At 47.8% G+C, this 27,321-nt stretch overlaps 1 protein-coding gene across 1 annotated transcript; it reads left to right on the plus strand.

Moving 5' to 3' along the window:
• Nucleotides 1-25,470, plus strand: LBH (LBH regulator of WNT signaling pathway). Its single transcript, XM_038561189.1, has 3 exons — nt 1-211; nt 3,063-3,165; nt 22,925-25,470. The coding sequence occupies exons 1-3, from the start codon at nt 186-188 to the stop codon at nt 23,111-23,113; spliced, it is 318 nt and encodes a 105-aa protein (XP_038417117.1). The 5' UTR covers nt 1-185; the 3' UTR covers nt 23,114-25,470.
• Nucleotides 25,471-27,321: the final 1,851 nt, after the last annotated feature.

Raw genomic sequence — 27,321 nt, forward strand, 5'->3', positions numbered from 1 at the left:
GGCTCTTTGTGGGGCCGCGAGCTCGGTGGAGAAGCGGGAGCTCGGAGCGCTCCGCCGACGCGGCTGGCAGCCGGGCAGTCCCCGGAAGGCGGACCCGCGCCCCGCGCCCGCGCCCCGCGCCCTCCCTCGGGACGCTGTGACCGTCTTAGATCACACGGGCGTGGGTCAGCCTCCCCTAGGACTTCATGTCTGTATATTTCCCCCTTCACTGGTGAGTACCGCGCGCCCTCGCGGGCATCCGTCTCGCGGCCATGGCTCGGGGGCCCGCACCCACCCGCCGCCCGGCCCGGGCAGGAGGCAACGTCAAGGTTGCAAGGTGGGGGCGGGGGAGGTGGCGCCGAGAGCATCCAGACAAAGGGAGTGAACTCAAGCCTCGCTCAAGTGACGGCCGGGAGGGTGTGTTGGTGCCGGTGACGAGGTGGGGGTGGGGGACAGAATCGGGGATCACGCCCGAATCCCGCCCAGGAAACCCCCGATGCGGAGGGCTGCGGGAGGCACGCGCCCAGGCCGGCGCAGGGGGCTCCTGCTGCCCCCCGCCGCTCCCCTCCCTCCCCTCCTTTTTGTCTGCATGCAAGTCTCGGCGTCGAGGCCGGCGGCCGCGGGGCTGAGCTGGTGCAGCGGCGCTTTTGCAGAGCTTCGAGGGGTGGGGAGAGACGCTCTCCCCACGCGGAACCCGATCACAGCCGCAGGCAGCAGCACCAGCACGCTGCACCTTCTCGAGCTCATTCCTCTCCAGAACGCGTAAAACCCGATGCGCCTCTGTAGGGGCTCGGGCTGGGGGCCGGGGGCCGGGGAGCCGCCCTCGCCGGCGGTGCTGGAAGATTCCGGGACCCCGGACCCGGCGCGCAGAGAAGGCTCGCACGGACCCAGGATGCGGGCCGGGAGGGATGCGCGGCGGGCGCGGCGCTGGCTGCGGAGCGAGGCCCCCCGGCCGCGGCGGCCGCCGCTTCCTCCCTGCGCCCGGGAAGAGGGGGAGCGGCCGGGGAGCCCTCGGGTGCGGGTGAGGGTGCGGGTGCGGGTCGGCGGCCGGACCCACGGGTTCCAGCGCCGAGCGGTCGGGCTCAGCCCAGGAACCGGAAAGTTCGTGCTTCTCGCTGCAACTTCTGGGGCCCGCGCCGCAGCCCGCAGCCCGCAGCCCGCAGCCCGCAGCCCGGAGCGAGGAGCGAGGAGCGAGCGCCCTACCCCGGGCGAAGCGCCTGGCCGGAGCCCCGGGGGCGCTCTTCTGGCCCGTTTCTCTGGGGGTCGGCTGCAGCCTTTCCACGACCCGCGGTGAATCCGCCTTGGAGTCCCCCCCCCCCCACCCTTCCTGACCCTAACCATTGCCCGGAAGCCCGGCATCTTCTGTCTCTCCTCCCCCACTGTGGCTCTGTTTAGAGAAATGAACTCTCAGAACAAAGTAAAAATTCCCCTACCCGTGAGGCCTGCGTACCCCCTCCTTACACGCGCCCCTTCCCTCCCACCCCCGTGGTGTGTGAACAGCCAGGTGCCATGTGGGTGAGACTGACGGCTGGTGGAGGCTTTGTGCCCCTGGCCGCTCAGAACTGGCCAGGGGGGTGTGAGGGCCCCTTGGGGTTATAATCCCCTGAGAAATTAAGGAAGATAAAATAATTGGGAACTGTTTTATAGTTGATTAGCACTTCATAGTTTGCAATACCCGACCTCCCCCCCCACCCCTGCCAGAGATTAGCCATTTAGCATAACTGTAATAATAGGCATTATTAGCATCATGGTAAGAAACAGGGCACCTGTGGCTCAGAGAGGTTCTACTGCTTGTTCAAGATCACACAGCTCTTCAGTGGCAGAGCATGGACCAGACCTAATGCTTCTGTTTCCAAACCCAATAAATACTATTTCTACTCTGTAGTAATCCTAAGTGAAGAAGAACCTTAAGGAAACCCGTTTCCTTAGATGCAATCAGTCTAAAGCCTTGCCCACTTTGTTGTTGTTGTTGTTGTTGTTGTTGTTGCTGCTGTTGTCGTTGTTACTATGTGTAAAGACATGGTGGTGAAAATATTGGATGTTGTGTAGAGAGTACACTGACATCGGTATGTGCTATTTGGCATTATGCATTCGGGACCCTGTATGTGCCCGGGGTTTGTGTGAGGATAATGGAACATTTGTATCCTGCTTACACAGTACAAAGCACTTTCACATGTCAGCCATTGGTGGGCCAGCTTGGCCCCTCTGGAAATTTCCTTTGCAGTCAGAGTCCGGGCATCCTTAAGGCTTTTAATCCAGGGGATGTTTTTCAAGCTATGAGCTTGCAGCTGCTGTGGCCGGACTAGAGAAGGGGGTTGGATGGCAGATGTGAAGCTTGCAGAAAGCTGACCCCTTGGGGCTTTAAGTGGGACATTTTGCAAAAAGGAACACCAGAGAGAGAGAGAAATTTAGGAAGAGAGAGTTATTGGACTTGGTTTCCCTATGGTTGACCGGTTATCATTATGTAATAATAATATGCAGTTCCCCTAGAGATGGGTTGAATTGGTTTTAAAATAGACAGATGGGGATCCCTGGGTGGCGCAGCGGTTTGGCGCCTGCCTTTGGCCCAGGGCATGATCCTGGAGACCCGGGATCGAGTCCCGCGTCGGGCTCCCTGCATGGAGCCTGCTTCTCCCTCTGCCTATGTCTCTGCCCCTCTCTCTGTGACTATCATAAATAAATAAAAATTTAAAAATAAATAAATAAAATAAATAAATAAAATAAAATAAAATAGACAGATGGACTCAGCTACCTATTGTTTTGGTTTTTTTCTAGTCCTGTCACTTAAAAGAAAATCGAGTTGCGCCTTGCCAGTGGGGACTTTTAACAGGAAAGGAGGGAAGAGAGGTTTGCCAGAGAGGCTTTCAGGCAGTTTCAGGGCTCTGTTGGTGAGGCTGAGCACCCTGATGCCCTGGGCTTATAAGGGACTTCCTTAGGGTGTGAGCTTGTTTTTCTGTGATTTCTGTTTTGAACACCTCTCATCCTGCCTCCAGACAGTCCCCTGATCTAACAGCAGAAAGCACCAAGGATAGGAATGTGAAAGCGCGTGTGTTTGTTGACTTTTGGTCTGGGTTTCTTGGCAGCCCCGACTATCTGAGATCTGCCGAGATGACTGAAGTGATGATGAACACCCCATCCATGGAGGAGATTGGCCTCAACCCCCGAAAGGATGGCCTCTCTTATCAGGTGAGTTCAGTCCTGGGTTCCTCTGGTGCTTCGGAGACTGGTGACTTTTGCTGGGGTTGGAGGCAGATGTGGTTTTGCATCCCAGTGCTACTTGGAACAGCTCTGTGACCTTGGGAAAAATCCCCTCATGCCTGTAAGCCTCAGTTTCTTTCTCTGTAAAATGGGACAATAACAGTCCTTACCTCAGAGAACTGTAGTAAAGATTCAACTTGATGAGTTGGCGTGTAGAAGGCATTCATGGTGCCCGGGACACGGTAAGGGTTCAGCAAGTGTGAGCCGATGTCATTAATTAGTCATCCTGGCTACAGGGGATTCTCATGTTCACAGCAGCAAGGGGGAGACATGATTTGTACAGTCAGTTCAGACCAACGCTTCCCTTCGCGTCCCCAGGGGCAGGCTATCTCAGGAATGTGATTTCTGGCATTTAGATTCGAGATTTGGATCCTGAGTGATGGATCCAAAATACACAAGGACCTCAAAAAGTGGCCTGTCACCTTCAGATTCTTAACACAGTGCTCTTCCTCGCCTGCCATGCCCACTGCCCCCGGCTGGCTACACAGCTTCTAGATGTCTCTGGGGCAGCCAACTGTTTTCGTATTTCCAAGGAGCGTTCCGAGGTTATTACATGGGGGAGAGGAAGGACTCTAGTTTTGAGGGAAGACCTTGGAGCTAGGGAGATTGTGTACATATGGTGCTTGGCCTGGGGAAGATGAATGGGGTGTGATGAGCCCATCCAGTAGATGTTAACTGAATGTCTGCCGTGAGCCGTGCACCTTACAGACGTTACTCATTTGCTCTTGACCATTGTTTTTGACCGTAGCTCTTGGCTCTGTTTAACAGATACAGAAACAGGCTCAGACTGTAGTAGAACCAAACTCCGAAGCCTAGCTCTTCTGATATGTCTGTCATGTGTCTGTACCTCGAGCTGGTTCTTGCTGAAAATCTCGACTTGCTCTGGCTGGTCATTCTATAGAACCATTCCAGGGCATTGATTTTGTTAAGGAAGAAACCAATCGAGAACTCCAGGCATGTGATGGGGAGGGTGGGGTGAGGATTGATCAAAGAGCTGAGATGAAAGCTGATTTCAGGTAAGGTAACTCGGTAGGTGACAGCAGAGTCACCTGAGACACACTGAGAGGCTCAGGAAGGCCCCTTTGTTTTGTGTCAGGCTCTGGCCAAGCCCCTTTTGCTGGCTGGAAAGGAGTATTCATGTAGCCCAAGGAGATGAGGAAAGTGAGGGGGAATACCCTTTCCTGGTTGGTTTTGTACCCTCCACCCCCAGCGTGGGTCTGAAAGAGACCATCAAAAGCCCCACTGCCAGTGGGAGGGTAGAATTTTCCTGGCCCACCGGCTGGGCTGTTTTTGGATTCCAGTTTCCAAGCCGCTGAATCAGACCGAATCTCTTTGTGGTTATAGGTGAGATTTTCTTTCAGTTTTGGGTTTGAGAGTTCCATCACAGAACCTTTCCAAACAGTCGTCAGTACGTCTTGTGTGTGCATTTTATATTCCTTCTTGGAACGTGTCCCAGGATCAGGGGGCCGGGCCCTCCTGGGTCCTGGTCTCCACCTTCAGGCCCCTCTGCTGAAGCCTGGGGGGGCCAACACCGCTGACCGGGGCAGAACCGGCTGCAGCGCTGAGGGAGGGAGGTGGAATGGGCGTTGCAGTGGCAGGGGGGATATCAGATTGCTTCTGGGCTCCCGAGATGTCATGATGCTGTCTGAGAAAAGGGCCCTAAATCTTCCCAGTGGTGCTGGCCTATAGGATCCATTCCCATGAGTCCTCAGGAAATCTGTTCCTGCTATCTGGGTGGGGGCTACTGTCTAGTTCCAAAATCTCTTACCTGGAACTTCAAAGCACTCTTGTCACCAGATTTCAGAAAGTTCCTCTGGTGGCACAATGAAGAGAAAGAGAAGAGGTTGTAATCTTTAACCAAGCAACATGTTTACAGGGCACTTGCTGTATGCATTGTGCTATGGTGGGCACTCTAGAGGGGGGCCGGGGCTCCTATGGGAAAGTGGTATGTGCATAATACCTGGAAGGTAGGTAGTCTGGGGCAGCAGTGCAAAGCCATGGGCACTCCAGATACGGATGGCCACGAGAAGGCTTGGCCAGTCAGACAGGGGCTGGGCCTGAAAGAATATTAGGACTGGGAGAGAGCATCTCCATGTCTAATTTAATTTTGTTGTGCACCCAGATGCCCCCTCTGGCTTGCCCCTGTTTATGCCAGGTGCGGGGCTCTGCAGCCAGCTGATCTGACAATTTTCATATGACCAATATCCTCTGGGCCCACTCAGAGCCAATGTCATGCAATTAAACACATTCCCACCAGAGCTCTGGGGACGGGCCGGGACCACACTGGCCGAAGCCCATCGGCTGTGCATGCTCAGGCTGGGCTCAGATCTGGGGCGGGATATCTCAGAGCTCTGTTCTTGGCATCCTTCCTGAGGATAATAATAGTACATGGCTTTTACCAGGACCTGCTTTTCCAAGGAACTGAAAGTGGGAAGGAGACATCAATCCCTACTTGGCAGATGAAATAGAGTCTCAGGCTTGTGATCTGACCTTGAAAGAAGGTCGTAAAATAGGTAGGCACGCTGGACTTCGGCAATCATTCCCCCCACCTTCCAGACCTCCCCAAGAATGAAGCTTTCCTAATTTCTCTACCCCAGATGTGACCTCTTCCTTCGTTCAACACCTGTGGCATTTGTGCTCTGAAGTGATGCTGCCCCGGGCCTCAGGTCCCTGAGGGCAGGGGATGCCTTATTTCCCTCTAGGTGCCCATCAGCCACTCCAGACCTTCCCAGAGTAGGTGCCAAGTAAATGGTGCTGGTTTTAGTGAAGTTGAGGCTCCTGATCCCAAAGCTGGCCATTTTCACTTCTACTTTGGGTTTTTTAAAGGGCCTCATCAGCTCATGCCCACCAAGGTTTCAGATAAATATCTTTTTATCCCCTGAAAAATTGAGGTGAGCCCTGTTTGGGGGCTTATGAAGTTAGTGTCACTTTTGTGGGCATGTATAAAAATCAACAGAGCCAGTGCCTTGTTTCACCTTAACATTTATGTAGAGAGTCCGCTCAATCAGTACGTGAACTTCATGTCTGCACACCCACTCGGCATGTATTATGGCACCTTGCTGGGTGGGTGAGGACATGGTTCCTCGAAAGTCTGAGTACCTTCTGGGCAGGTTGCGGGGAGCAGCTGGTCCACTGGGGCTGAGTGGGAGGGTCCCCTTGAGGACATTTAAGGTCCCCGATGGCTGCCGCTTCCTCCCCACCCTGCGTCCATCTGTGGCCCTCCTGTTCTCAGACCCGCCCACAGCACAGGAATGTCCACCGCCTACACCTTCATACTTGCACCAAATCAAAGGAGCAGGTCAGGGGCTGCCTCGTGGGCCCCTCCATCAGCTCCAGGGGCTCTAAGTATGTGGCATTTTGGAATGCCTCTCTAACTGGGTCTCCTTTCCTGCTGTACCTGAAGCGGCCTGGGTCCTGCGTGGGGAAGGGTCTTGAGCATTGTCTGTAGACGCTGGCACTGCTCCCACCTCCAGGCTCTGGGCATCCTGGCCTTGTTGCCTGACCTGCCCCCTCACACGGTGTGCTGAGGCTTCCACACTCTTACTGCCCTCACTGAGTCCAAGACAGAGGTCTGGCTCCTTGACTTTCATTTAAAATTGCCCCTTCTCAAGCATCTGGACCAAGGAGGTGGGGAGAGCCTGGGTTTTGCACCAGAGGGAGGAGGGAGAGCAGGGGGTGGGAGGAGGACTCTTCCCACAGTCTTTGTTTCTTGCAGACCGAGAGCCTGAGTTTTAGCTCAGTGTTAAGGATGGGAGTAAAGCACTATGCTGGCTGAGAGCTTGCCCCTCCCTGGACAGGATCACTCAGTCTCTCCTCCCTGCAAAGGCCCAACAGCAGTGGGCTCCCCCAATCCCACTCCCGCTGCTTCCCATTACTGAGAGCAGCAAGTCCCGTCTCAGGGAGCGGGCTCGGGTTAACCTCCAAGTTCAGGCAGCAGTTCTGAAACCCTTTCTGTGCGGAACCTTTCTTTATGAAGACCTGCTGAGCCTGGCCCCCCCTGCGTGTTCCCACCTGTGCAAAGGCACGTGTTGAAATAAGTGATGGGCTGAGCTTCCCCCTCAGAGTCAGCCCTCAGAGAGGTTCAGAGGGTCAGCCCTCAGAGAGGTTCAAGCTCCTGGTCCCTGCCTCCGTCCCCCACCAGCCCTGCTGGGGAGGCCATTCCAAGTGTAGCTCATCCACCACCTGCCTCCTCCTCCTCATGGTTACCCCCAGTTGTGGTACCCCCACGTGTTCTCAAGAGTTTTGGAGGCCCCACTGAGTGGCCTCACGGAGTCCCATGGTCACTAGGAAATCATCTTTCACAGCACCAGACTTAAAAAGCCTCTGTTGTCCCTGGAGAGAAATAAAGCTAAAATTGCAGAGCATTTGGCAGGAGACGTCCAGCCACGGACACGACATGTTACTGGAATCACAGCAAGTTTTCTTTCTCCGCTCCCTGCCCCCTCCACTTCGCTCCCTCCTTGCTACAAAGCATAATGATATGAGGCAAGACAGGCAGTTAGGGCCACCGGCTGCACAAGCACCAGGAGCGCGCCGTTTCTGAGTGCGCTTGTGTCTACACACCTCTTGTTAAGTCAGTACCCACCTTGTTCAGATCAACTCTACTTTGCATGAGGGATCCAGCACCTTCCTTCTTAGGCCCGAAGCCTTGACACAAACATCGTGTTCACTGTTTTGGAATGCCCCCGGGGTGAGGGCCTGCAGAAGGCTGGAATCGTTCCACTGGGGGACCCCCTCCCTCACCCCCCAAACACACACCCACACTGTGGTCACAACAGTGAGTCTGTAGCATGGCCAGGGAGTGAACAAGCTTTCTTCACTTTCCTGGCCAACATGTTGCACACTAGAACCAAGCAACCCAGCTTTCTCTCAAAGGGCCTGTGTTAGGCCCGACGCCTCTCAAGTGGTGGTGTGTTCCTCACTCCCCGGAGACAGGGGCTGTGTCTTAGATGGTTCTTTGTTCCTGAGGTGCCAGCCACTGTGTCCTGCGTGGTGCTGCGTAATGAGTGCGGGCAGATCGACCTGACCCTTCTTCTCTCCCTTTACTGCGCTGAGAACTATCCCTCTACCTTGGCCATCCCATGGCATAGATTTTTATAGCATCAGCATCTTCTTGACATCAGCCCAGTCTTCCAAGTTGAATAGAAAGAAGGATTGTACCGTGAGGGGAAGGGATGAGTTTGGGTGGCAAATCTTGTGACCGGAGCCAAGAGCTATTCCTGGGTGTCTAGTGAATGTCCTGAAATAATCTTTCAGGTCCGAATCCTGAAATAATCCTCGGAGGATGTGAAAACAGGCCCTCATTCACATGGGGCTCAGAGTTGTCAGGGCTTCACTCCGTTCCAGTTCAGAGATGCTGGACCCTTCCTGCTACCTCTCACCTCACCACCTGGCCTTCCCTCGTCCCTGAGCCCACCCAAGGAGGATTCTTGATCAACAAATCAGATCCAGTGTCTGCTGCTTCATTCCTTGGCTGGGGGAGGGCCCCCTATTGCACAGATCTGTGTTAGAAAGAAATTACAATTTGCCAGAAGTTTCTCCAGATTATTATTCAGCTAGCATTTTGATTTTAAAGGAAGTTTGGGAGCCCCTTTGGCCCTCTGACTGCTAGAATTAGTTGCCTTGTACTGTCAGAAACTCCTTTTTCAGGTGAACTTTAGAGAAGAGGCACCTGAGCAGTTAGCTGAAGCAGCATTGACTACTTGCCTCTCAGCCACAAATTTTACTGGAGCCAATGGGAAGGAAGGTTCTCGATCTCTCATCCAAAGTAGAATTGGCCTGAGCACGGAGGGCATTCACAGATCTCAGTTCAGAGGTGGTTGGTTTCTAGGTCTGACCTTATCCTAACTTGAATCTCAGGCTGGCTCCCAGATAGAATTAATAGCATACTTTGAACTCACCTCCTGCCTTCACTTTGTGGAACACTTGTCCATCCTGGATTTGAGAGGCATCCTTGGCTTTCCCAAATTCCCAAATGTTTTTTCCAGACAAAGCCTTGTGTACAAGCTCTAATTTAGTAGGTCACCATTAGCCCAAAGTGTGTGGGCAGTGCTGAGCTCAGCCATTGATCTCTGGACAGAGCCTGAGATACCTGCTAAGACTCATACTCACACACACACACGCTCACTCGCAACACCCACACATGCATGCACACACACACATATATACTCACACACACTCACTTATGACCAAAGGACAGCCAGTGGAATATTAATATTAATAGTGGTTGTTTTAGATTGGAGTGTTGAGATGATAGGAAAATTTTCTCTTCCTTTTCTCCTTTCCAGTAATTTCATGTTTTTACTGATAAAGTATGTATTTTATTGCTCTCATGCTAATTTCTCAAATTTTAAAAGTAACCTCTGCCCGTGATGGAATTTTAATTTTCTTTAACCTTTTTGTTTTCTAAATCACCATAATCTCACAATGCCTAAATCATAGCTGTTCACATTTTAGCATCTTTTCTCTTCTTTTCCAGTGCACTTAATAGCCAAAATCACAGTTGTGTCCTGCTTTTTTCACTTAACAGAGTGTAAGTCATCACCATCACATCATTACAACTTATCTTAAAAATGCTTCAAAGCCAGCGTTTATAATAAGTGCACAGTATTAGATCCTAAAGTTATGACATGATTCTTTTTACCATTCTCCAGTTGTTGAAAACTTTTAGATTATATACATATAATATGTATATATTTTCCTCTTATAATAATTTATATATGACATTATATATCAGTCTTTGTCCATAGTTGACACCGTTTCCTCAGAGTAGAGTCTTAGGACAGAGTTTCTAAGTAAAAGTTGTTAAGTGTCTGAGGGTGTGTGTGTGTGTGTGTGTGTGTGTTATAATTGTAAAGGTAATAGTTATTCCTTTTAGAAATTTAGAAAAATTTAAAATTAAAAGACCCACCCATATTTCTATCAGTGAAACATCTTGATATGTTTGCTTCCAGTATTTTTGTATGCATTTGTTTAAAAAAATAAAATTGAGATAAATATGTATGCTCTAGTGAATCGTTTTTTCACTTACTATAATTTTGTGACTATGTCCATTTGCTTTTCTTTGTAAAAAAAAAGCATTTCATTTTGTTACATGCCACTTCTTTCTGCTGAATATTTAGGTAGTGGCATATTTTGCTCCTACAAAGAACACTGCTCTGAACATCATTTTACATAAATCTCTGCACAGACCTGATTTCTTTCCTTGGAATAAATTCTTGGAAGCACAGTTACTAAATCATAGAGATTCAACATCATTAAGCCTCTTGATTATATATTACCTTAAAGATAGAAAACAAATAGAGGGATCCCTGGGTGGCTCAGAGGTTTAGCGCCTGCCTTCAGCTCAGGGCATGATCCTGGAGTCCCGGGATTGAGTCCCACGTCGGGTTCCCTGCATGAAGTCTGCTTCTCCCTCTGCCTGTGTCTCTGCTTCGCTCTCTCTCTCTCTCTGTCTCTGTCTCTCATGAATAAATAAAATCTTTATATAAAAAAAAAACAAATAGAAGAGTTAGTCAAAATATAAGCTCCTGGCATGGAAAGCTCTAGCACATAGAATTTCAGGGGTGTAAACTCTATAGAGATGAGATAATGGGAGAACTCTGTGGATAGAGTCAGAAAGGTGTTTGGTTATTTCAGAGTGTTTGGGAGTTGTTGTACATCTTCTAGTTTGTTAATCGCTTATTTTGAGCAGAGATGATAACAATTAATGATGTTTAGGCAGCATTACGCCAGCATTGCAAAATAGCTGGTGATCATATTTTCATCCCATCATGGGTATAATGACATACTGGATTACAAATGCGTATGGGTGGATCATTGCCCTACTTGTCTCCTTTATCCTATTAATGACATTGGAGCACCATGTAACCTTGAGAGAAACCAGTGAATTCACCTTCACTGAAGACCCACAAAGTTTGGACTGATGTACATGTAGTCTCCTAAGCCATCTTGGTCTCCTGGGGTTCCCGGTCTGGCTCATGGAATAGTCATAGTTTAGAAATGTTGCTTCTCTGGAATCCAGAATGGACTGAGCTCTTAGAAGTAGATCTGAACATAATAGAAGTTTTGGGCTCAGAGCGCAGGGGTCTTTTACCCAACAGCTGTGCAAGCCTCAGGTTCTTTGCAACAAGTAAACAGCCCACACCAATGTTCAGTAGGGTCCACAGACTCCTGGTGTTTTTACAAAGTCAGTTGAGATGTTACACAAACTTTAGAAATGTTAGTGTCTTTTTATGGTTACTATCTATGACAAATAATGCTAGTTTTCCATCTGTGTAGTGCTATAAAGTTTCATTTTTATATGTCTTTAAAAAAATGAGTAAAGAAAAAATATAATTGAACCATACTGTGTGTGTGTATACTGTGTATTTGGACATGGAGGATTAGTTACAGTAGTGTCCAACTTCCTGAGGCTGGCATCACTATTGTTACGTGAAGGAATTTCTTTTCTTCAACTCTTGTATCCCCTTAGATGAAAGCATTCTTAAAGATCAGCTAACACTAAATCACGATTTTCATATTTCTTGGTCATTTGCCCCCTCACATGTGGCAGTTGAAGCATTAGGATCCTTCCTGGCTGTTTCCCTTGGCAGCCTAATATTAGAGATTTTCATGCCAAATTACTTCTTAATAATGCTCCATGTATATACTACTTGATGTTTTAACAAAGTGTTAAAAGCAGAAGACAGCTGCCCCTGGGGTTCACAGAAACTTTCCAAGGGATATGACAGCAGAGAACATTTTCAGAAACCTAGTTCCACATCTTCAGCTTCTCTGTATTGCTTTTTTTAAATCGCATTTCCTGAAGCCAGTCCTCACCAATTTCTTTGCCTACCTTTCCTGTCAAGCTTGCCCTCTTCCCCCTTTATAAGAGAATGACCTGCTTCTTGCTCCCCCCCCCCCACTCTTTTAAGGTGACTTTCCCCAGGGTATAGAAACCACAGGGGCATTCAACAAATGGGCCATTCAGAATGTTATTGTCTAGGAAGCTCCATAAATCCCACCTGTCTATCACACTAAGAAACCAATAAAAAGATTATATTTGGGTGTAACAATTATTTGTGGTATGTTTATTGATCAGTTACATACTAATAACTGCAATGAGCCAATCTAGATTTGTTGTTGTTGTTGTTGCTGCTACGGGCCTTAGGGCCATTGACAAAAAAATATGAACTGTCAAATTATATACATAAACACATCTCTTTATTGCAGAGAAGTATGAAAAAAAACCTAATGACTAAAAAGTTATATTAAATTGAAATTCTATAGAACAGTAGGCTGGAGATACAGTTTCAAACAGAGAAAAGAATAAGATTTTAGAACTTGTTGATGAGTTTTTTAATGGGTGATGGTTGAGGAGCACCTGGGTGGCTCAGTGGTTGAGCATCTCCCTTTGGCTCAGGTAGTGATCCCAGGGTCCTGGGATCGAGTCCCACATCGGGCACCCCACAGGGAGCCTGCTCCTCCCTCTACCTATGTCTCTGCCTCTCCCTGTGTTTCTCATGAATAAATAAATAAAATATTTTTTAAAAATGGATGATGGTTGATACCAAGTTGCTTTGGTATTTATAAGGCATTTGGTATATTTAAAAGAGTAGTATAAAAGTTTTATTTTAAAATGTTAATGTTTGTAATAGATCAGAAGTTTTCAATGTCAAGTTAAAAACACGTGGAAGGACATGGAGTTTTTCAAAATTCTTTTAAGGAGTAGACAAATGTGGAGTCAAACTGTGGCACTATAGCATCTCAGACGTGGGAGTGCACATAACAGCAGCATGGCATTGGGTCACTTAGGTGCTCTTTGGACATAACCAGTGATGTGGATTTCAGAACCACTCAGCACATGGAATTGTGGACTACAAATCTAGATAACTGGTTTCTGATCTTGGCTTTGCTCCTACCTGTGTCACCGATGGAAACTCACATCACTTCTTTTGGCCGTGATGTCCCCATCTATAGGGAAGAGAATTGATTCTATCATTTTTGTTAGAATGTTGTATAATGAGGTGAAATCCTCCATCCTGATCCTAGATCCTCCCACTGGAGTTAAAAAAAAATCTGCTTTCTTTTCTTCAAGTCAGCCTTTCAGCTGTTTAAAGGCAAATTTATGGTCTCCTCAAATCTTTTCCAGTTTTAAAACATGCCCTCCTTCTATCTTGACTTAATGTGGTCATTCCTCTGGAGGGTGTTTTTTTTTTTTTTTTTTTTCTGTAGGCCAGCAGCTCTCAAATGTTTTGATCTCAGCCCCTTTTACATTCTCAAAAATTATTTAGGACCCCCAGAGATATTTATTTATGTAGGTTACATCTTTTGATATTAAAACGGAGTGTTTAGATTTTTCATGTGTTAATTCCTTTAAAATAACAGTAAAAACATTACATGTTAATATAAATAACAGTTTTTAATAAAGATAAATATGTTTTTCAAAACCAAGTCCAAACCAAAGTTTAGTGAGAGAAAGGCATTGCTTCACATTTTTTTGCAAATCTGTTTAATATCTGGCTTAATAGAAAATGGCCAGACTCTCAAATTTGCTTCTGCATTCAATTTGTTGCAATATGTGTTGGTTGACTTAAATGAAGAAAATCTGGCCTATGAAAGATCTGTTAGGAAAGTTAAGAAAAGGAAGAAATATCTTAATAGCCTTCTTCAGATATTTTTCTTTGCTATTTCACCAAAACTCAACAAGTGGTAGCTTCTTAAAGGTTAGCAACATAGAATCTGAAACCTTATGAATGAAGTTTTTGTGCTCTTACATTCAAATCCAGCAGTCTGACTGTCTGGCACTTTGAATGAGTCTTTCACCCACATTTGGTTTTATAATGCGGTCCATTGATCATTTGGAAAATACATGTTCATTGAGTAAAATAGATCTTCCAAATATGGACGCATTGCATCATAAAACATCAGAAAGTCACATTTATTAATGTCTTTACCAGTCTCATCAGAAAGCCCTCAATAGAGGGTGGACAAGTTCATGGTGGGTGATACAATTTATGCTTATAAGTTTGATTTTTATCATTGGTAACAAATATTATTAGTCATTTTCCATAAAGCGGTGGGCTTGTTTGGTTCACGTTTGAGGACATGTCTCCCAGACACCCAAGTCAAAACAAACTTGGTTTGTTGGGTAATCATGTTTTCAAGTAAAAATGGTGTTCTACCAGAAAAGTGGTTAGTTCAGCTGGCAACTCCTTCCCACGAGTGCTTTTCTCAAGATGACCATTGTACTTTGAGATGCAGCAGAGTGCTGTCTGCTAGTTTTCCATTTTATCACGTGGAATACTAAAGCAAAATGTACTTAAAAGTTAATACTTAATAAAACTTAATTTTAACTACCTTATCAAGGATATGAAGTTTTTTTTTTTCATTGTGTGAGATGGTAAAGAATATAATGACCTCAAGTCCAGTTTGCTGCTGCTGCATTCATTAATTCCCTGCTAAGGGGCCAGCAATTTCAGCCATCAGTGCTTCTTATGCCATTAGTGCAAGTGTCAACACAGGGAGAAAGGCAAATAACATCTTAGTATTATTAAGAAAGTATTTCAACTCCATAGACACTCCTTTCATGAGAGGGCCTTGGGATTTGAGCTTTGAGAACCGCTGCTCTATACCAAACAGAAAGCAGTCTTCTCAGAGGCCAGCAGGGCCATTACCTCCCTATTGGTGTAGACTGCTTCTAGGAATTCAGCCCTGTTCATTTCAGTGTTGTAGCATCAATACTGCAGTTCTGACCTACTAAAATCTCCAGGCCTCTTTTATGGCACCTACTGTCAAGCAAGGTTTCCTGTTTGGGAGGGGAAAAATGTTTTCAACTTAAAGAAAGATGGGTCTATTAGCTGATGACCCCACTTTGGGACAAGATGAGTTGGAGATGATGGATGTCATCCAAAAGGAGACATTTCATGGAAGGTGGGAAGGTGGAAGTGCAGCTATAGATAGGGGAATCCTTCACCTGTGATCCACAGGTGAAGCCAGGAAGCTGAGTCTGAAGAAAAGCCTAGGATGACACTTAGTCTAGGGAGGGCATAGGGAAGATGAAGATAGTGGGTCAAGTGAATCGTGAATCAGGGCAGGGGTATAAGAATCAGGAGAGACCATGAAGCCTGAAATAGGCGGAATGACCTGGTAGTGTGCTGCAGAGGTGGTGGTGAGTGAAGGTTGAGCAAAGGCAATGGGGCAGGGCTGTAAGGGAATCCTCAGAGACTTGAAAGAGTTGTTTCCATGCAGGGATGTGTTTGGAAGCCACGTGGTAGGGGTTAGGAAGGTGGACTCCAGCCAAGGATGGGAAGGCTATGGGACTAGGCCAAACATTCAAGATTTGTGGCTCCAGAACAAAGAATGAGAGAATGATTGGAAATGGCAGCCGTGCCATTCTGGGCTTTCTGAGAGAGGGGAGGTGTGGCTGTGGGATGTTTGGCTAGTACCAATGGAGGAGGATGGAGAAAGGGATCTGTCATCCCCAGAGTCCCAAAGGGGATGGGCAGCATGTCTTCTTTCTAAAGGGCAATAATATAGTCCATAGGATTGGGGTATTTTAAATCATCTATGCCAGATAACTACTCTTTTTCTCATTGCCCCAGAGAACTTTAAGAAATGTTATTTAACATTCCAAAAGCTCCATCAGCATACTGGGCCCAGAGTTATCAGTAGCAATTAGTGCTAATTAATTGGAATTTGGAACTCTTGACTTGCAGGATGGGTGTGTGTTTGAGAGATGTTTATGAAGGATGGTGTTTATCTGGAGGATTTCCTTTTCTTTTAAGTTTCAGGGCTGGAGGCTTAAGCATCTTTAATCCAGAGGAAGGAGATCCAACAGTTGTTACAAAGCCTTAAATCTCTCCTCAAGTCTCCTATAGGATTAGAGACACCAGAGAAGGGTAGGAGAGGGTGAGGTGGATATTCCAGAGCCCCAGGCCAGAGGGATTTGAGTAGAGTGAGAGTGTCAGGAATGGAGAATGAGGTGACTGGCACTGGACTGAAGATGCCTCTCTTCTTCCTCCCTGAATCCAGATAGGAGTCTCTCTTCCCCTTTGCTCTAATTATTTCTATTCTTACTAGCCACATTTCACTTTGAAAAGTCAGTAAAATATAATAGCGATGATGATTGTGATGGTGATGATGATGATGATGATGATGATGATGATGATGATAAATTAGCAGGAGGCAAGTTGTTTTCTTGTGTTTTTTTTTCTTTTTTTTTTCTTTTTTTTTTTTTGAGGCAAGTATTTTTGAAGAACATATATTCCTTGCCTTCACATATTGTTAGGGGACAAAAAGCAGGATGACTTTTCATTTAGATTAGCTGCAGCTCATTCGTTCCGCCCTTGGCAGAGCAGGATGCTGGTAGAGATCTGCCCATTGTTAGAAACCAGCCCCTCCTAGGAAGGAATAAACACACAAGGCCAATCCATTGTTGTTCTGCAGGAAAAATAAGAAACCCAGACTTTGGGAAGCTGAGGGGCAGGAGGGGTCTGATTGCCCCAGTAGCAGGCCCCTGGAGTGGGCTAAGGGGTGGGGGTGGGGTGGTGCATAATGGGAAGATTGCTAGTGCAGGGGCTTCCACTGAAGACCAGAATCTGGATAAGATAGTGGCTTTCGTTCCTCCTGGCCTATCCCATGCCCTAGGAAAACAGAAACATGGGGGAGAAGTGATGAAGTCAAACCCATTTCTCCAAAGAACCTGGTCTAGAATTGTTGAGTGCAAGCCCAGGAGCGCTACTCACTTGTTCCTGTCCTAAGCCATTGGGACTTTTGACTTTTCAGTCCCTCACTCTAAATGCTCCTTGGGCACCCCAGATTTACCTAATAAGAACCATCATTAGGAATTCAAAGTTGTGTTTTTTTTAAGATTTTATTTTATTTATTCATGAGAGACAGAGAGAGAGAGAGAGGCAGAGACACAGGCAAAGGGAGAAGCAGGCTCCATGCAGGAAGCCCGACGTGGGGACTCGATCCCAGGTCTCTAGGATCACACCCCGGGATGAAGGTGGCACTAAACCACTGAGCCACCAGGGCTGCTCAGGAATTCAAAGTTTACAGAACATGTTCACACATTCCTGTGTTTGATTCTCTCTAAAGCCCTATAAAATGGGAATTAACGTTAATCCCAATCTATAGATGAAGAGAGGAGGGAAATGGGCCACCACAGTTTCAAGCCCGTTGGGTACTGTGCTGGTACTCGACATGCAGCAGCATGTAATCCTTCCAACAATTCTAAAGTATAAATCCTTTCCTAGTTTTACTCAGGAAGCAACTGAAGCTCAGAGAAGTTAAAATGACTTGACCAAAATCACAGAGATAAGACATAGGGACAAAGTAAAAGCCAAATCTTTCAGACTCCTGGTCTACCACCTGTGGGAGTGGCAAGTTTCCATTGCAGGCTTGAGGTTGATTATTCCTTCTCTGGAACAAGAGAGCGGAGAAGTAGATCCCTCTCAGTGCCTTGGGGACTGCCTGGTTATTCATCTCAGGCCCTCTGCCCTAGGTCCCCTCTCCACCTCACCCCAGCACCCCTCATCCCCCTGTTACAGCCCAGCAAAGAGGAGTGAGATGCCCACGCTCTGGAGGTCTCATCTTGCAGAGCTGGTAATTAGCCCTTTGTGTGTCCAGTTAGCCACCTTTCATCTCCTGCTCCGGGTGGTATCAGCTTTCCCTATTAGCATCTCCCAGCTCCTTGCTAAGCCCTCCACCCTCTTTGTGGCCAGCTCGAGTTGTTTGTCAGGAATGATGGCTGAGGGATGCATGCACTCAGGGGAGGGCTGCTCCAACCAGAATTGCTCACATTTTCCATCCCAGGTGCCAGACATCTCTCTTCTCTCCCCACCGCAGAGGCAGCCAGGTTTAGGTCACCTGGCTTAAAGGCAGACAGTTGATAGCTAGGCCCCCAAATTTCAGGCCTTTGGAGATCTGATATTACCTTTCAGTTCCTCTCCAAGGGTGAAATGGAAGCTGACTGACCAGCAACTCTTATACTTAAGCAAAAAGCCTTCTGACTAATCCCCCAACCCAAGACTTCTCTGCTGGGAGGCTGTCCATGTTGGTCCATCAGCCAAACCTCCTGACCGTTTTCCTGGACAGCCTGCTTACATGGTCCTCATATTTATCTATGTTTGTGCTGTCCAGTGCAGCAGCCACTAGCCACATGCAACTATTTAAAGTTATATCATATTTACATATGTCAGATAAATTTATATGAATACATGTGAGAGAAAACAATTTAGACTCATTTCAAGTGCTCATTAACCATATGTGGCCACTGGCTACTGCTTGTGCAGATAGAGAACTTTTCCACTCTCACAGAAAGTTCTAATGGACAGCTCTAATCCAGACAGCGAGAAATTCCAGTATATTGGCATCCAAAGTTCATCTCATAGACCGTTTCTTCCTCATAGAAGGTCCTCCTTGACCTTTGAAGTGAACCCATTTGAGTTCTCAACATGTCAGGGCCTGTTGGGGTTAGAAGCCACCTGGCAAAGGATGCCTCTGAAGAAGTGTCTTCTGTGAGACTCACTAGTGCCAAGTTTGCATGCCTGCTGTTCCTACACAGTGGGACACACAGGACCCAGCCGGGATGCTGTGTGTGATCTTCAAGACCTCACTCCATTTGCAAAGGAAGGAACTTGGTGTCTATTCGTGTCATCCAAGCCATCAGCCCTGGCAGCGAGTGTGGCAGTTGGATAGCTGGAGTAGAAGTCCAGTGTTGGCAGAGGGAGGGCAGGGCAAGGCTGAGAGAATCACAGCTGGGGATGGATGCTTCTAGATCTGCCCTGCCCTGGGTGGCTCTGTGGGGGTCAGGGTGAGAGATGACTATCAGAGCCTCCCATCTTCCTTTCTGGACCTCTTGGAGACGAGTCTTTGGTGCAGAGGGAAGAGAAAAGAACATTCACTCATTCATTCATTCATTCATTCATTCATTTCTGTTTCCCAGTCCAGAGAGAAGGAGCACATTGGAACAAGAGGTTTAAGCAAAAGCAGTTTCTTTTTGGAGCAGGGGCAGTTCTTTATTCCCTGCCAGCTCCTGCAGGCAAACAGCATGCCGGGCTGGCCTCCGCCCCAGCCCTACCTGTCATGTGCTTGGCAACTCTGACCCGAGTCCTTCTTTCCACTGCCCTCCCTACCCTGTCACACTGCAGTTGCAACCTCTCATTTTTCTGCTGCCTGGATGATTAAAAAGCATGACTTAGTGGAAAAATCTCAACCTCCTTAGGGTCAGCCTCTTAAGCAGCTGTTGGAGATAAGATTGTGCTCGCAGAATGCTCAGCAACACTTTGCAAGGCTGTCTGTCTGCATGTGAGGAAATGAGAAGCTGATTGGTGCTGGGTGCATCTTGTTTGTCTTTGGAGAGAGCTACAATTTTCAGAGGCATAAATTGGCATTATTTGAAAATAATATAAAATCTTTGATGGAAAGGTGAGATTATTGTGGTGATTTAAAAAAAATGCTATGAGCAGGCTTTTTTTTTTTTTTTTTTCTTTATAATGGCTCCTGCTTTGAGTGATCCAGGGAGCAAAGTTCTCTGGCAACTGAGCAGTATCAGAAGTTCAATGTGCAGACTTCTCCCCAAGGACTTAAAAGACTTAATTGTGCAGCTCCTGGTATGAAAGGCATTGTTTGGAGTTATTTTAATTACCATGTGAGTATTACCACCTCTTGCTTAGAGATTGAATACTTACTGTCATCCTATCGAAACAGCTCCAAAGAGGACGTTCCGATTTTAATTCAGCATATGTCCTCAAAGCGTTTTATCTTCTTTGTGTTTGCCAAGAACTTGTACCCATCAGTGAGACACAAAGGTCACTTTGCTTTTCAAAAGGAGAAACTGAGTCATGGGCAGTCGAGAGGACTTGATCGGGGTTATGGAGATGACGTCAAGGACGGTGAGAATATGGGGTCTGTGGCTCTACACGATGTGTTATCAGATGAACACCTCATTTGAAGTCCTACAGGTCTGAGTTCAGGTCCCCATTCTGTCACTTTCTAGCTGTGTGGCCTTGAGTAAGTCGCTTGCTTTTTCTGTGCTTCAGTCTCCCCTTCTATAGAATAGGGCTCATCCTACTACATACTTAGTAGGATTATTGTGAAGGTTGAGATTCTGAACAGCAAATCTGGCCTGGCTTCTCTTCCATTACTACCATTATCAAAAAATCAGTTTTCCCTCCTAATTTTAGTTCAAGACTTATTCCCAGCCTGAAACAAAAGTCCACTCTGACTGTCCTCCTCTGTCCTCACTGCAGCTGGCCTCACTATATCTTGTCCCTTTCACTCTTACCTGGTACGGATGATCATAATTATGGTCCAGTTGCTGGGCCATCACAGGTACGCCCCACCCTGGGAATGAGGGCAGAGGGTAGAGGCAGGGGCCCAGGTCTGCACCAAGCCAAATGTCCATTTCCTTGTGATATTTCATAGCTCTGTCTCAAGTCCTGATGATTTAGGACAACTCTCCAGACTGGGAAGCTCATTTTCTAGACCTAGCTGCCCAGAGGTCGTGTCAGGCACGTGAACTGGATGGGCTGTTGAAGCCCAAAGTCTTGCCCGCCCTCCCTGGTCAGTTTTCAGACTGTAAAATGGGCATCCATTCACTTTTCAAAAGGCATAGGCACTGGAAAGAGCAGATCTAGGTCAGAACCCTGGCCCTTACAGGTGTCCCTCAGAGCCCAGGATCTCACTGCTCCTTGGGTGTGGGAAGGCCTGAATGAGGCCATGTCTGAAAGAGGTTTGCAAACTGGAGTGTGCTTTCCACTTGCTGGGCTTCTCCTTGCTCACTCCCAAAGCCCATGCGTGGAAAGCACCTGTGTTTCACCCCCGTGGAGGGGCCCCAGCTCCACGTGAGAAGTGAGGAGGAGCCCACATAAACTCCTTGAGCCTCTCTCTCCCTGCTCAGCAACTCAGGCCTGTGCACAGAGCATGGTCCAAGGACTCCACGGGGTGGGCCACAGCAGGAAGAGAAAACCCGGAGTGGGGGTCCATTCTCCCACTGCGTCCTGTCACCCCAACTAGTCTAGCCCCTCCTCTGGCTTGTTTTCCTCCTGGCTGCCATTACGATACTTTTTATGAGCCTGTTAAGTCTTTAATGATGCCTGGTTGTGCAGCTGGCTTAAGGCTTAATCCTCAGCAATAGGGCTTTATTGGATAAATGGTTAATAATCACTTGTCTGCAGGGATTGGGGAGGTTTTGTTGAAGCCCATGATTCCCGAAAGCCCCACATGGCTTTGACGTGGCCTGTGACGTGGCCTGTGATGTGGCCTGTGACTGAGCACTCTTAAGGGCTGCGGTGCAGTCAGATTGGGCGCCCCAGAAGTAGGGAAGGCCTGAGTTTGTAGGAGAGCATTTCTTCCACCTCCCGAGAATAGAGGATACTTGCCGGCTGCTGCTGGCCTATCCTGCTCCGTGCCTGGCTCAGGCAACGCCCAGGCTCTCTCCAAATGTCTCCACCCACTCCCAATTTTGCCTTCCTTTCTCTTGCCATTAACAAGCTGTGTGACCTTGAGCAAGCCCCTCAACCCCTCTGGCCCTTGGTGTCCTCATCTACCAAATGGAGAGATTGAAAGAGGTGGCCTCTAGGTGCCATGTGGCTCTCAACATCTGTGCTCTGTGAGCCTCAGTGTCCCAGACAGAGGCTCCTTTCTCTGGCTCTTGGGTGTGTCAGCGAGGGCTGCGGATGGCAAGGGACCCATCCGATTAAGTACTTAAGCTGCCTGGCCAGGAATTAGGTCAGCTGTAGTCACAGGGCAGTGTACAGGGAATCCGCAGGGTCCCTGAGGCCCTCAATTTTATAGCCTGGTGTGGGTTTCTCCCAGGTCCGGGCAGGACACACAGTAAGCATTTTAAAAAGGAGCCTCACTGATGGGATGCTGAAAAGACTCTTGCAGGTATAGAACCATCGAGGAGCACAGAGCAGCTCACAGGTGAAAAAGGAGTCTAGAATTCTGTTTGTGGCTTGCCTGTGATTGGAGCCATGCCAGCAAATGTCCCAAATCCACCCTGATTTGGCCTTGACTTTACGGTTGCAGCAAGATCAGGACCCATCTATTTGAGGGGCAAGGTGTTATTGGGGCATGGGCATGGGGGTCAGACGGATCTGGGTTTGAATCTCATTCCACCACCACTCATTTCCAGGCTGTATGGTTTAGGCAACCTCTTCCTTCAAACCTGAGATTCTTTCAGGTAGTATTAGCAACACCTATTTTCCAGCACGACCGTACTGGTACAAAACGATATATGTGAAGCACCTGGGAGCTGACTACTAGGCACCGACCGTTGCCCTGGAAGGAATTCAGTGGTACGGGACGTATGGTGCGCTTTGGACTGCCAGGGTAAAGTGCTGGCTGCAGGCAGGTGTGGCTTACCATGAGTGATGTGACGTTAAGTTCTTTTATGTGAAAATAAAAGACAAGGAAATGTACTAACAGAGCGACACCACAATTTTGGGGGCACTGCCCTGAAAACTTGCAGCTTCAGGATTAAAGTCTGCGGAGGGACCGGTTTCCTTAGAATTTGCTCTGTGGGCTTAGGGCTTACTTAGGACTCCCTCCCGGTGTCCTGAGAGCCTCCCGGTGTCCTGAGAGCCTGGCACGGGTGCTGGCACTTGGCAGGGGCTCAGTTCTCCACGTGCAATGGAGAATGGGATTTCTCTTCTCTTGTACTGTAGGTGACCGGGGACTTGCTCTGCTTCTCTTTCAGATCTTTCCTGACCCTTCAGACTTTGACCGTTGCTGCAAGCTCAAAGACCGTCTGCCCTCCATCGTGGTGGAGCCCACGGAGGGCGAGGTGGAGAGTGGGGAGCTCCGGTGGCCCCCGGAGGAGTTCTTGGTCCAGGAGGATGAGCAGGACAACTGTGAAGAGACAGAGAAAGACAACAAGGAGCAATAGAGCCCCCCGTCGACTCCCTTGGGGGGGGCCACACCAGAAGGCATCTGTCCCTGAACTGTGTTCTTTCCCATTGTGATGGAAGAAGGGAGTGAGCCACAGTAGTTCCGAACATGTCAAATGATGGCTTCCGTTTTGCACCTGCAAATCACCGAGTTGGTTTTCTTTTCTTTTCTTTTCTTTTTTTTGAAATGTGCTGGGCAGTGGAGCCCTCTGCGACAATTTGCAAGGCCTTCTGAGAAAGGAAGCTGCTTGGAGCAGGGGTGGGGGGCGGGGAAGTGGTGCATCTTCGCAATTGGTATCTGAACCCGAGCAGGCTAGAGGCAGCGGTGGGATTCCAGTGGGCTCCGGGGGGGTGGGGGGAATGGGGGGGTGCAGCGCGAGCAAGGAACATTCGGGGTAAGAGAACAGACAGGAGACAGGAGTCGGAAGAGAGAATACGCGCTTGAAAGGAAGCATCGAGCAGAGGAGTGCAGCCAGGAAGTTGCCCGCCTGCGGCTGCTGGGGCATCAGACAGCAAGCAGCGCGTTCATCTCTCTCTCCGGTTCTGCCCACCACCTTTGCTTTTATTCAGCTGTGTGGGTCTGTTAACAGGAGGCCGGGAAAGGAGAGCAGTACAAACTGGCTGCCTGCAAAGCTGGCTGGAGGCAGGCGTGGGAAAGGACTCCCTGCTCCTCCTCCACCCTGTTCCTCCTCCACCCTCCACTCCAGCTGTGGAAGGTTCATGTACCCTCCATAATCTGGAGGTTTCTTAAGAGGCAGGGCTCTTGAGCTTCTCTCTCCTGATTTATCTTTTTACCCCTCACCCCCACCCTTTGGGAGTAGAGGGAGCACTTCCTACCCCCATGGGAGGACTGCGCAGTGGACGCTTGGACATGAAGATCCCTCCCCACTGCTCCCCCAGGCTTGCTCTGTTCTGAGCAGAGGCACAGAGCTCTGGCGCTACCAGGCCGGCCCTCCTTCTCCACAGCCCCTGGGTGGAGCAGTCAGGAGGTGCCTACTTCCACGTGGGCCCCTGGCCAGTTTTTCTGGTGGGAGCTGAGTGGAGAGAAGAGGAAGCTCTGTTTCTTGTGATGGGGACGTGAACTTTAATGGAGGTCCTAGTTCTGGGAATTATCAGAGGGGGATAACAGAGATCTCCTGCAGAAGTCTGAAGATCAAGTTTGAAACTGAAGATGTCGTGAGATCCCTGGCTTCTCCTTGTGTTCTGAGGGGTGAATGGCATGGTGAGGTGAGGGAGCACTAAGCCTCTGTCCTCATCCCTCCCCACCTCTCACCTGTCCCCTGCAAGGGCACAGTTGAGGAGAAAGCTAGCCTTGGACTTAGAGCTTCTTATAGTTAAGAACCATCTGGAGCAGCAGGTTGCAGGACACACTTTTCAAACCTTCTCTAGCTCACAGCACGTGTGTGCAGCCAAGAGATGAGCTCAAGATCCTCCTGGAGGCCAAACTGGGCCAACAGAGGCACCCTTGGAGTTCTCCAGGGGGTCTCGGTTGACCCCAGTTTGGGTCTTGTGTATAGATCTGTATTTAATACCTCAAGGTTAGTGTGGTTCTGGGGAGCTGGGGCAGGAAGATGAAGGTGCGCGGTTGACATCTCAGCAGGATTTGGTTCTGGGAAGCTGACGCTCACCTCCCTCCCCCAACTCCCTCCCCCTATGTTGTCTGCTTGTGTTCCACACACTGATGGCAATAACTTCTTCCAGCTCCCCGGGAATGGGAGAGGCCTGAAGCCTGCACTGCCAGGGCATCTCTCTTGTACCCCCGCTGGTTCTGTTCTGGCTGCAGAGAATCCTCCCTCCTTCCTTATTCCCTCGCAGCAGCATTTCTCATCCCACACCTGCCTCCCTTGGTGGATGGGGTCTTGCCTTTTAAAATCCTGTGTTTCTGTGTCCCTTTCATCTGTCTTGGTCTTGCCGTGTGATGGGAACGTGCTTGTAAACTGCATAACAAATCTACTTTGTGTATATGTGTGTTTATGGGGGTGACTTATTATTTTGCTGGTCGCTAGACACCTTTGTGCGACCCTTTGGAGTCTAGCAGGCTGGGGGCTGACCACTCAAGTCAGGACCTGCAGCGGCGAGCCTGTTGGAGGGACCCAGCCACTCTTGGACAAGTGGCTGAGCTCCTGTCTGGCCTCCTTTTTTTTTTTTTTTTTAAAGTAACTTGTGTGTATTTCTAACTGATCGTATTAAAAAAAAACAAACCCTAGTATTTCAGTAAAAATGCCTGTTGTAAGATGAACCTCCTGTAACTTCTATCTGTTCTTTTTTGAGGCTCAGGGAGAAACTAGCTTTTTTTTTTTCCGAACTACTTTTTGTCACTGTGACAGTTGTAAATAAAGTTTGAAAATGCTTTCCACCCTGGTCTGGTTTCCTTCTTCCTTCCACCTCCAGTGGAACTGGCACAGCAGAGCACCAAGATGCAACTTTCATGGAAGGCTGAGTCAGGAGTTCCAAGCAAGATTCCTGATGTATCTTGGCTGCTGGCCCTTCCAGGTGAACCCATCCATGGTTTTTCATCACCCAGCTGAGTGAAAGCAGCCTTTCCTTCTGTGCCAGTGGCTCTCAACCCTGGATGCACATCAGAATCACCACGAAAGCTTTTTTAAATTACAACTTCTTGGGTTCCACCCCCAGAAACTTGGATTTCAGTGGGCTAGGACGAGGACCAAGCACTATTTTTTTTTAGAATCATGGGGAGCTTTTAACACACAGCCACAGTTTTAAACCACCTTTCTAAGGGAAGAGAAACACCCACAATATCATGTAAGGTCATTCACAGAGACTGGGGGTGAATGGATGGGCGTGTGTACAGCTAAAAAGAACTCTGGAAGTCACTCAAAACATTTACTGAATGCCTATGATTTGTCAGGCATTGTTAAGAGTTTGGTATAAACACCATAGCAGTGGTCCCAGCCCTCACTGCACTACTTTAGTGGAAAATTAAATAGCAAGTATGATGAGTGCAACACAGGAAAACGAGATGCCTTGAGAATATCTGTTGGAAGGGCCAAGATAGACATCTGAGGAAGGGAGTGAGATAGGTGGAGAGAGTGCTTTCAGCAGATGGAAGGCTGGGAATAGTTTAGGCTGTCCTTTATCTAGTAAGGGCAGGGAAATAGTGACAGGAGGGCTGCTAATGCCTGGGTGAAGAGTTTGGACTTTATTCTACATGCAGGGTATAGAACAGTATCATTAACATTTTTACACAATCTGACCCTATGGAGATGAGATTGGAAGGGACCAGGTGGAAGGCCCAGAGATCAAGAAGGAGGCTTCAGGGAGGTGGAGGAGGATGCTTTGTGGAAGGGGTTTTCTGACATTTTCCAACGTAAGGCTGGATATTTTTTGCCTTCACTCAGTCCACATCTGTGCTCATAACCATGGTGAGTACAGATAATCAACTGATCTACACTGAGGATATTTTCCAGTATTGATGGTATATGAATCCATTTTAACATTAGCCTAAATAAAACCATTATATTTATGGACCTGCTGCCCTGAGAACAACTTGCAGCCCTCAACCATCTTCATCTTGGATTGTTTATCTATTTCCTTCCAACAACCTGAGGATGGAGTTTACTAGAACGCAGCCTTCTTGAAGATAGCCCCTAATAAATTGGTCTTTATTCACATATAATGTCATCTACATGGAAAAATCTTACTAAATACACACACACACACACACACACACACAAACCCTAACACAAAAACCTACTAAAACTTAAGTGGAGTTCAGCATGGCTGCAGGATCTAAGATTGTTATACAAAACTCAACTATAGTTCCACATACTAGGAATGAATAATTAGAAATTGACATTTAAAATATCACTTATATTAGCATTAAAGAATGCAAAGTATAGGGATAAATCTGACAAAAGATGTGCAAAACCTGTTCACTGAAACTACAAAACCCTGCTGAGAAAAATTAAATTAGACCTACATAAACAGAGAGGTATACCATGTTCATGGATCTGAAGATTCAATGTTAAGTTGGCAGTTGTCTCCAAATCGACCTATAAATTTAACAGTCAAAATCCAGCAAGTTTTTTTGGCAGAAATTAACAATCTGATGCTAAAAATGCTGTGGAAATACAAAGGATCTAGAATATCCAAAACAACTTAGAAAAAGAACAAAGTTAGAGGACCCAAATCTCAAATTCAAACCTTATTACAAATCTACAGTAATCAGAACAGTATGGTATTGGCA

This window comes from Canis lupus, chromosome 17, assembly GCF_011100685.1.
Source record: "Canis lupus familiaris isolate Mischka breed German Shepherd chromosome 17, alternate assembly UU_Cfam_GSD_1.0, whole genome shotgun sequence".
Taxonomy (NCBI): Eukaryota; Metazoa; Chordata; class Mammalia; order Carnivora; family Canidae; genus Canis; species Canis lupus.

Excerpts from the sequence above, each read along its gene's own strand:
- LBH (XM_038561189.1), top strand. The coding sequence starts at position 186 with ATGTCTGTATATTTCCCCCTTCACTG. Across the intron at positions 212-3,062 it reads GTATATTTCCCCCTTCACTG|CCCCGACTATCTGAGATCTG; the intron begins GTGAGTACCGCG and ends GTTTCTTGGCAG. Across the intron at positions 3,166-22,924 it reads AGGATGGCCTCTCTTATCAG|ATCTTTCCTGACCCTTCAGA; the intron begins GTGAGTTCAGTC and ends CTTCTCTTTCAG.